The sequence below is a fragment of the Silene latifolia genome, chromosome 7, assembly GCF_048544455.1.
Source record: "Silene latifolia isolate original U9 population chromosome 7, ASM4854445v1, whole genome shotgun sequence".
Taxonomy (NCBI): domain Eukaryota; kingdom Viridiplantae; phylum Streptophyta; class Magnoliopsida; order Caryophyllales; family Caryophyllaceae; genus Silene; species Silene latifolia.
This window is the reverse complement of record NC_133532.1, coordinates 35,411,741-35,422,592: the sequence shown is the minus strand read 5'-3', so window position 1 is coordinate 35,422,592 and position 10,852 is coordinate 35,411,741. Positions and strand designations below refer to the sequence as shown.

General features: G+C 37.2%; 1 protein-coding gene across 1 annotated transcript; it reads right to left on the bottom strand.

Moving 5' to 3' along the window:
- Positions 1 to 274: 274 nt before the first annotated feature.
- Positions 275 to 2,963, bottom strand: LOC141589956 (uncharacterized). Its single transcript, XM_074410576.1, has 4 exons — positions 2,328 to 2,963; positions 2,019 to 2,154; positions 1,617 to 1,898; positions 275 to 1,203 (listed from the first exon to the last, which is right to left on the bottom strand). The coding sequence occupies exons 1-4, from the start codon at positions 2,961 to 2,963 to the stop codon at positions 275 to 277; spliced, it is 1,983 nt and encodes a 660-aa protein (XP_074266677.1).
- Between the last annotated feature and the right edge of the window lie 7,889 nt (positions 2,964 to 10,852).

Below are 10,852 nucleotides of genomic sequence, written 5' to 3'. Positions count from 1 at the left end.
ACAACCAACTCCCAAAATATAATATGAGTATTCTGATCCAAATAACCTTCTAATTGCACTTAGTACGTATCGTATCCTAAAGCTCGCCACCATGCTCGACCATTTATAAGTAAAACACCTTTAATGGCTTTCATCATTACCAAAAAGTCCACATGCCTCATCTTTGATATATAAGACAATTGATAAGTCTATACCGATCTCATAATTCAACCCGTCTCACAAATAATCAATTTTTTTTTTTGTTTTTTTTTTTGGCAACTGGCGAAAAAGAATCCTAAAGCCTCCTAGCTTCCTCCGCAAGCTTGTGAGCCCTGCAGTTCAGATCCCTAGGTATAAAACTTACACATAAACAATGGAAATACGACGAAAGCTCAGAAATCTCCTCCATTAATCCTTCAATAGAGTGGTGCACCTTCCCAAGATCTGCAAGTTGAGTAACCAGTTGAAGACAGTCCGAAGAAACTTCCAGATGTAGCAAGCCTTCCTTCCGAGCCCATTCCAAAGCCATTTTAAGCCCCTTGGTTTCAGCATGCAAAGTGTTCTCGGCCCTTCCCTTGGCCTTTCCTTCATACTCGACAACCCCCTCCTCATTTTGTAGACACCATCCAAACGAAGCCACCCTCTGGGTATCCCAACTAGCATCGACCATAATCCGCTTTACATGGCATCCATTCCCACTATGAACCAGATAGACGGGGCGACCCCCCTTAACTTCCTTAGTCTCCAAAAATCTTCCAGTACTCTCCTCCTCGTCCACCACCTTTTCTATGTTATCCTTTTCTTTCCTATTAAGTGCACTTTTTACTAAATTCACCCTCGAAAACCAATCTCTATAGAAGACAAATGGTGAAGGTCTCTCTCCCCTAAAAAGGATAGAGTTTCGCACATTCCATATTGAAACAAGCATCGCCATAAACTGAATAATACTCATACCTCCTTCATTAATTCCTTCCAGGTACTTGATCCAATTTATCACCCAATCCCCCAGACTCAGGGTCGTGGTAGCATCCGATCTAATCCCTAAAGGTGATCCAGCCCACAGTCGCGCACTAACCTCACAATCTCTGAAAAGATGTTCTAAAGACTCCTTTTTTGTTACTTCCCCTGCACATAGCACACAGTGATGATCCCATACGATACCACGCCTCTCAAATTCCATACCAACAGGCAAAAAATTTGAGAAGATCTTCCACGCGTTTGGACCTGGTAACTTCCAAAGTTTAGTTTTACAAAAGAGTCTCCCTTTCTCACTTAGTCACTCTTTATCCCTTGTCGTTCCTTTTTGGTTAAAGTACTTCCCAAATTCAATCCCATACCCACTTTTGACCGTGTAGATACCCGATCCAGTATGTGGCCAGAAAACTTTATCATCATGTTGTGTGTCATATAGCGGGACGGCCAAAATCTTGTTTATACTATCCTCTGTGAAGATCATATTTACCAGCGCTTCATTCCATCATCCCTCATTAAGGCATAGATCCTTAATTCGTAGATCCTTTAAAACCCAAATTCCGGAGTTAGAAAACATTCTTTTGGTTCGGGTTTGCTCCCCTTCATCCAGTTCTCCTCCTAAACATTTAAGTTCGAGTTGAGACCCGGTTTCCACCCAAAGTTACCCATAATAAGTTGCAAGCCATGTTTAATACTTTTAACCCCCCACGACTCATTTGTCCCTCTTATCTTTCCAGATTTTCGTAGATCAGTGGCTTTCCCAAAAACCTTGTTCCTAAACACTTTCCCACATAAGGAATCATCTTTTGAAAGCAATCTCCACGCATGTTTCGCAAGTAATGCCTTGTTCATACATTCAATATTGCGTATGCCCAACCCTCCCTTACTTTTTGGCAGACTGGTGAAGTTTCTACTACACCAGTGGAGCGCCCTATCTGATCTACACCCTGCCCACCAAAAATGGGCCAACATAGAATTAATCTTGTTGGCCAAACTTACCGGTATTTTAAATACCGATAGAAAGTAATTTGAAAGGTTTGATAAGACAGAAGAGATTAGAGTCAGACGTCCAGCTGGTGAAAGAAAGACACCATTCCAAGACGAGATATGCTTCGCCACATTTTCAATAAGACCCTTGCAAATATCACGCTTTGAAGCATGAAATTCCGTTGGCATACCCAAATACTTCCCAAACCCCTTGTTCTGTTTTATTTTAGAATTTTAAGACATAATCTAACTTTCCTGAGTTTTGTGCTAGGGCTGAAGATAATACCTGATTTTTCCTCATTTATTAACTGGCCTGAAGCTTCACAATAACTATCAATAATACTCTTTAGATTACGCAACGATTTGCCCTTGTCCTGGAGAAAAAATACCGAATCATCCGCGAAAAAAATACGCGCCATAGGTGGCACTTGCTTGCATAGTTTAATACCTTTTATCTGGCCAACACTTTGAGCATACTCAACATTACTTGCTAAGACCTCCATACACAAGATAAAAAGATAAGGTGACAACGGGTCCCCCTGCCTTAGTCCACACGTTGGTTGGAATTGTTTTAGTGGAGCCCCATTAAGCAAAACCTCATATGTAACTGTGGTAACACAACTCATAATCAAGTCAACTACCTTTGCAGGAAAATTAAACTTATAGAGAACAGCTTCTAAGACATTCCAATTTACTCTATCGTATGCCTTACTCATATCAGCTTTAAAGGCAAAGATTCCCTCCTTACCTTTCCTATGTGAGTTTATCTTATAGATAGCCTCATGAGCCAGAAGGATGTTGTCACTAATGTGTCTCCACTTTATGAAAGCATTTTGATTTTCCCCCACCAAATCTCCCATCACTTTTACTACCCGGTTGGCAATGCACTTTGTAACTATCCTCATAAGCACATTATACAGGCTAATTGGTCTATAATCTTTTACCTCCTCCGGATTATCAACTTTTGGGACAAGAGTTATGAAGGTTCTATTGGCTTCCCTTAGGATTTTCCCAGAATTGAGCATTGATAAAACAGCTTTGGTAAAGTCTTTTTTAACGATATGCCATCATTTTTGATAGAAAATGGCTGGAATACCGTCCGGTCCTGGTGATTTTAAAGGTCCCATCTGAAAAACCGCTTTTCTCACCTCTTTCGCCGTGAAAAGTTTTCCCAATTTATCAGCATCATCACTCAAGATACCACGATTAACCTTAGCTAACAGAGAGTCAAAAAGGTTTTCCCGTCTTGCCGGTAGCTGTGTTGATTGTTGGGACGGGATAAAGAGCTTTTCAAAGAAGTTTTGAAACGAGTTACTTACCTTATTTTCATCATAGGTCCATGTTCCATCTTCATCTTTGATCCCAAGGATAAAGTTCCTTCCTACTCTTCCTTTTACCTAATTAAAAAAGTATTTCGTACATGTAAAAATATACATATATTATTAGGTCTAGGAATAATAGACGGTAACAATTAGCATAACTCATTAATAATAATCACTTTGATCACATAATGACAAATAATAGCACATATATACACATACCCCTGAACAATAATATGAGTAATAGGATCGGTAGAATCGTGTTACCTCAAATTGACCACAGATTGCTGCAACGGAAAGACCAACAAATCGACATAGGTTTATAACAAGAATAGAATGGTCCGTGATTGTTATAAGAGAGATTGAATGATGATGAAAATTATAACGGAGTACGGTGTGAATATTAAATTAGAGGGAAGATGACAGAGAAGTCGATGACTACAATTCATGGATTAGCAAATAATGTTAGGCGGCTAAAGACGGGACCAAAAGATTAGTAGATATGACAAAGGGTTAAAACCCTATTAATAGATCAACCGACTCCAAGACATCTTATTTTTATTTTCCTTTTTTTTACAAATCTAAAAGATGATATTTGAATATAAAATAAATAAAGTAATAATTGAAACATTAAAATATTTGGGATATTACAATGCCAAAAACCGACTCAAAATTCAAGTCCTGACACAACACGAATCAAACCCGAGTCAAGCAAAAAATGCCCATCGCAAATAACAACCAAATACCATCTTATTAGATGACCATATTGTAACACCCGCGAATTTCCCATTTTGACGTTTAAAATTTATTAAACCGTTAGGTTACTTTATTTTATAATTTTGAATTATTCAATTTAATTAATTTTATGTCAAACACGATTTTTATAAACGTATTATATAAAAGCCCGTTTATATAAAAATACGTACGATTAAATTATATCTTTAAGGCATGATTTATATAATAATATATGTATACGTATTTTTGGTCGGATAATAATAGTGACAGTAATAATATTAGTTTCCGTCTCAAGTTAAAATAAACTCGAGACATTATTTCGTTTAGCTATAGACCGTCACATTTCACTTTGTACCTGCTTTAATCTGGACCAACCAGAAATCGACAACATGCTCACCTACCCTCTTACACCCTACCTCTAAATATCATTTTTATTATTATTATTATTATTATTATTATTATTATTATTATTATTATTATTATTATTATTATTATTATTATTATTATTATTATTATTATTATTATTATTATTATTATTATTATTATTATTATTATTTATTGTTGTTGTTGATTGCGCGTCCCCACACCCTTCTTCATTCATACTCCCTCCTGCCTCTTCTTCTTTAATTTCTTTCGAAACAAAGCAACAACAGCCACAACAATGACAGACCGTACCATCCCCATTTCCAGCACCTTCAAACTCCGATCCCGCCTCCGTTTCTCGACCAAATTCGATGATTTTTACACCATTAGCTTCCTCTTTCCTTCCTCGTTCTTTTAAGGTAATAAAGTTTCTGTTTTGACTTAGTTTTCGATTGGGTCGTCTTATGACAACTCGGCCCCTTGACTCTTACAACTCGTTTTTCCTCCTTTTTAGTTGAAGACTGAAGAAAGGCTCGTGTTTTGGACGTTTTTACTCGGGAATTCGAGAGTTAAAGGTAACGGTGATAGGTTACTCGACAAATGTCGAATTCCCGTCTTTTGTATCGTTTTATATGTGCTTACTTGACAAAGTTTGGTCCTTTACTGTTTTTCTCATTTGTATGATAAATGTCGCCTCTTGTTGGTGTTTGATTTATGCCTTAACCTCGCCTTAAATGTTGTCTAAAAATGGGTTGAAGTGGACTGTTGGGTATCGTCTTTGGAGCTGTGAAAGACGGCTTTTGTACTGAAAGTGAGACTGATTTGGTGCCCGTATTGGACTGTTTTATGCTCGGGTTTTATGCGCGGTTTTGGGATGGTCGAAAGGGTAGTTGTGGGCAGTCAAAATGGTGGTTGTTGAGTGGCTTGTCACGGCTTGGTCAGGCTCTGTCTTGGCAGCCCTTGCTGGGTATCTCGTGGGACTGTTTACTCGGGGCTTTGAGGATGGTTGCAGGCCATTTGGGTCAGCCATGGTGGAGCGTTTATGGTAGCGGATCGCAAGCTGGGGGTGGACTAGTTTTGAGTTCCGTTTATGGTTCATTTAGGCGGGTGGGTGTTTGTCTTGGGACATTTGAAATGGAAGTGTTTGGGTGGTGTTTGGGACAGGTATGTGGAGTGTCGAGGCTTGTATTGGGTCGGGTCTTGGAGATGTTTAGGGGCTGTCATGGCGGGTTGACTTATGACGGATATTAGGCTGTCCAACGACCTCTTGAGTCGTGGGTTGGGTCATGTTTTGGCGCTAGTTTAGTTATTTGAAAAATAATTAATATCCGTCTTAAGCATGCTCATATTTCCGTCTCATGCCTTATATAACTCAACTCGTTAAATATCATTCGTTTACATATTAATTTAATTGGACTTGTCATATTCCTCTTTTTGGGTTTGACTTATTAAGTTAATTGGACTTCTCATAATTATCGGTTGAATCTGTCTGGCTAATTTAATTGAAACTGCCTCGTTAATTTAATAGGACTCGTCATACTCATTTAGTTGGGCTTGTTGTATTTTATCTGTTGGGCTAGCTAAAATTGGTAAATTGGGCTACTCATGTTTATAAATTGTTTTGGGCACCAGTTTGGTTTATTTAATACATAATTAAATAACCGTCTCGTATTTTATAACGTAATTCGTTGATATCGCCCTTTCACACATTTATTCAATTGGGCTCATGAATGAGTCATGTGGGCTTGGTCACATTTTATCCCGTATATTTCATATAACATATAGATTATTCATTATCACTTGTTATATTTTATTTAACCGGCATGTTAAATTATAAAATGGAATATCTATTAATATAAGACAAATATGAGTTATTATTATTAAATAGTTATTTGTGAAGAGTCGTATTCTTGATAATGCCTTGTATTGTTCTGTTGTTAGAGTCTCGGTCCTATCGGATACTAGGGGTGAGCTATAAGCCCTCTAGTTGCGATATGATCGTTGGGATTAATGTTCCCATCCGTACTTATAGTGAGATGCAAGCCATAAGTATGAATGTGACATTAGTGATCCCGTGTCATTTGACATTCTATCATGTTTATGCTTGCTTTATCATTCTTACTCTTATTGTGACTCAAGTGTGACGTTTTACATTGTGTGACGACTTGACATTCCTTATTTACCTCTTTCGGACCTTTGGTCACGAGTGTGAGCCATGTTTCCGGATTGGGTTATTTTTCCCCTTTCGGACCTTTGCTCACGAGTGTGAGCCATGTTTCCGGACTAGGATACCCTTCCGCCTTTCTTCAGACCTTTGGTTACGAGTGCGTGCCATGTTTCCCATTAGAGGTTACTCGACCTTTGGATACGAGTGCGTGCCATGTTTCGAGTCTTGGATACGATTTGGTATCGTATGTCGAATCGGGTGTCGCCCATCTCGAGAGTCTGGATCCAGGTTTAGACTAGGACCGTATTATGATCGTCGTCCTACCAGGAGGAATGAAGTCTAGGGTGTAGTCTTGTGTGTGGTATCTCGGGCATGCTTTAAAGGTAGCCTCTGAGCCGGATGCTCCGTCTACACTTTGTGTCGGTCTTACACTTGTTGAGTCGTGTCAATATGAGTTGGTTGACTTGGTTGTTCTATGCCCTTGATTGCATGTTTATTCTATTGTATCATGCCTATTTTATTAAGAAAGTATTATGCCTATCTCATCATGATTATCCATTATATCCTCTTGTTCTTTATTGTTTATATGATGCATGATCTATATGTTTAATTAAGTGGTTGTTTACTTGCATTTCGACATATTGTGGCTGGGAGAACGTTGAGTTACTCCCCACTGACTGTGGCGTTCATGTTTACATGAATGACAGGTGGTGAAGATGCTGACGTGGGGAAGACGTGTGGGCTAGCGAGAACTAAACCCTTGGACCTTAGTTGCTAGTTTAGAAACCTCTTATATGTTTATTCGTGGGATATCTTTTCCCCGCCTTCTAGATTTGGGTTGTAATAACCTAAGTTTGTCTATTATTGTTTTTGTTTCATTTCGTTTTCGGCACCCGCGTTTTAATCTTTATCTTATAATAAAAAGTTTTTAAAATTTTTCAAATTCCGCTTTAATTTATTAGTTATATTTTCCGCTTTATCGCGGGGTGTCACACATATTGTTATACGACATCCTATTTGAATACCACAAATCAAACCAACCAAATAATAGATAGAACAAAGGCCACATTCAAATTGAAAAGGACAAGACGTCGCTTTCCACCGCTCCCGTGCTCGCGCCTCAAGTGGCTATCTTTAGCCAGCAAGCAAACTCAACCGACTTACTATCATCTCCATTTCTCTATAAATACCTCCTCATATGCACCTCTTTTGGTTACGCGAGAGTCCACCCCCTCCTTCTCCCTTAAAATTCTAGACCTTTCGACTTCTTAAGTAAAAAAATCGACACGTGTTTTCGACCTACCGGTCGAAAACACAAGCCTTACACATTTTGTTTGGTACCGTCGTCGTGCATTCGACCGACCCATTCGACCAACTCAACATTAATCAACATGTTTTTAAACAATATCTTTTCAACATCTTTTCAAAACAAAATCCTTTTTTTAAGGCACTCTTTTAAATTTCTTTGATCCCGAGTAGTCGCATCACAAGAAAACCGTCTCTATAGTCGTCTACCTCGCAAACATCATAACATGTAAGTTTGAGGGTGTAAATATTCCACTTATTTCATATATTTACTGTTTTCACGATATTATAAACATTAACAATGCATAACATGATCCAAAATATGGATCGATTGAGCCAAAACTGGATTTTGATTGAAGACATAGGCTAATAGTCACAACAACCAGTCTCACGCCTCTGATGGGATCTCTGGTCAGAATACAAACGTGTTTGCGCTCGTCTTTCCTCTTTGTCTCATCTTTTATTCTAACGGTTTTCATCATTTCAAACATTTTCAAAACACCTTTTTTATGACAAACTTTTTAACCATAAATCATAATCACCCTTGGTTCCTTATACCATGATGGTTTAATCCGTGACTCGGTGATATTATTTGGTTAATTACATTTTAAAGGGTATTCTAAGACTCTTTTTTTTTTTTTACCATTTTTCTCATTTATTTACACCTGCAAACATATTAGTCATAATTCATAATCATCCTTGGTTCCTTATACCATGTCGGTTTAATCCGAGTACAATAACAAAGTTGACTAATTACAAAGAAATGAAATTAACATATTAGTTCATATCAATCATTTTCCTTTTACTTTTATTTTATTTTATTTTTATCCTTACCTTGACCATATCATATGGCATCTTTGGCTAACATATGTGCCATGTCGATTTAATTCGAGTATGATGACGAAATGGTTAAGCATACACCTTTTACACAGTTTACTATACTTTTCAAACTTGCAAATCCGATAACGAATATTACTAACATAATAGTAATAATTCCGAGTCATGCAAACAATACTTGCAAATCATTAATCACAAAAGCGGTTTTTACGACCTTTTAAACAACTAGGAGAGGCTCTATAAATCACCTGATGGCTCGCGCCCTAAGGCAGCTCCTGTTTTCTACATTTCAAATGTGGACAGGCCTTGTTGCCTCGCCGTATGGCTCGCGCCCCAAATGGGTTGCCCGGCACTGCTCTGTTTCGTTTTTCGCATTTGTCTAGGACGATCTTGACTTCGGTTAACCCGAATACAGGAGGGATCAGATTGACGAGTTTACATTTCACATTTTACGCTTTATCATTTAAACACACTTCTTCTCCAAATAAATGGATCGTGTTAAGCACCATAATCCGAACTTGGTAAATGGATGTTTAATTTCTGTTTTGGTATGCAAATCAATCTAAATCCAACTCGACAGCAATTACTTGATATTTGAATAAACAAACCGACTTAGCAAACTTTCACATGTTGCGCATTCATGCATTTAAACCGTTTTATCAACTTTTGCACTAGCAACCACGATCGATCAGTAGAGGCCGCTAACGCGAGCGGGATTGGGTGTTCGATTAAAGGGCTTCCCAATATGTACCCCTACCCCTTACTCAGAACCTTTGGTTAGTGGACGTCCTTATCCATGGCAACGAGAGCCATTCTAGTGATAGGATGCGAAAGGGGGACGAGTCCTTATCTTTAGTACCTATGTCAAGCACCGCTTTTTTCTTCGTTTGACCGAGGTACAAAGTGGATTCACATGGTTTCCAAGCATCCCATAATTGCTTGGTGGCGACTCCGAACATCTCTGGCATCGTTTCGAGACCTTCACCGAGACGAAACAGACCGATCTAAAGCGATCCGGTCGAAGCATTTCTACGCCTCTAAACGTGGCTTCAAGACCGTTATACGTCCATAGATTGGCTTGGCGTGTAGGTGGCCTATGTCCACATAGTCCTAGTATAATTTGAGGAATATCAATACATGTTTCATGTTGAGGAATATTAGTATATGTTTCACGTATGGACTGGACCGAATGAATGCCTGATTTAGCCACATTACAATTCACTTACGTACGTTGAGTATGTCGAAGCTCGTAAAAGTTTTAATGTGAAGATAATTAATTACGTAACCTACAATTTTATTATTCTAATTAAGTTAGGAAAATTATAAATAACTTATTTTATTTTGCTACTTCTAATAGAAAAATATTGAATAGTTAATTAGCTCCTAATTATAACAGAAAAAATTTAAATAATTTATTTTAAGTGTTATAAAAAAGTTGGAGATTACCACGTCGCTCGAAAGCCTCAAATATATATTTATACTAGTTTGAAAGCCCGTACTTCATACGGGTTAATGACCTTGATTATTTTAGAACTAAGTTATTGAACATTATCGAATATAGGTGTTTCGAAGTTCAAATCCATGTGTCACATAATTCAAAAAAAAAATGAAATATCATAATCCCTTATGGTCTCTTGATACGTACTCGATTCTAAGCATTAAGTAGCCTCTAAAGCTTTGTTATCTCGAATTCTAGAAAAAATTATTAACTACTAATCATCATAAGTGTAAGAAAATCGGGGTGCTTTGATAGCCCTTATGATTAATATAAAGACAGGTGTGAAATTAATGAATAGTTTACATTTGTTGTATTTTGTGATGAGGAATAAAGAAAATGTAAACTATTGACTGGGACGGAGGGAGTATATATTTTGTTTGAACCATATACATACCCTTTAAATATGGACAATTTACTTACACATGTCATGCTTTTAAATTAGTCATTTCAAATTTTTTTGTTCAATTAATAAGACTGTCTTACATAATAATAATAATAATAATAATAATAATAATAATAATAATAATAATAATAATAATAATAATAATAATAATAATAATAATAATAATAATAATAATAATAATAATAATAATAATAATAATAATAATAATAATAATAATAATAATAATAATTGGATCGAGGAAACTGTCCTATGCAGGTAGGCTTGTACTCACAAAGGTTGTTCTAAGT

Excerpts from the sequence above, each read along its gene's own strand:
- LOC141589956 (XM_074410576.1), bottom strand. The coding sequence starts at position 2,963 with ATGCTCAATTCTGGGAAAATCCTAAGGGAAGCCAATAGAACCTTCATA. Across the intron at positions 2,155-2,327 it reads TTTTTTTCGCGGATGATTCG|AACAAGGGGTTTGGGAAGTA; the intron begins GTATTTTTTCTC and ends AAAATAAAACAG. Across the intron at positions 1,899-2,018 it reads CTTTCTTTCACCAGCTGGAC|GGTGTAGATCAGATAGGGCG; the intron begins GTCTGACTCTAA and ends TTTGGTGGGCAG.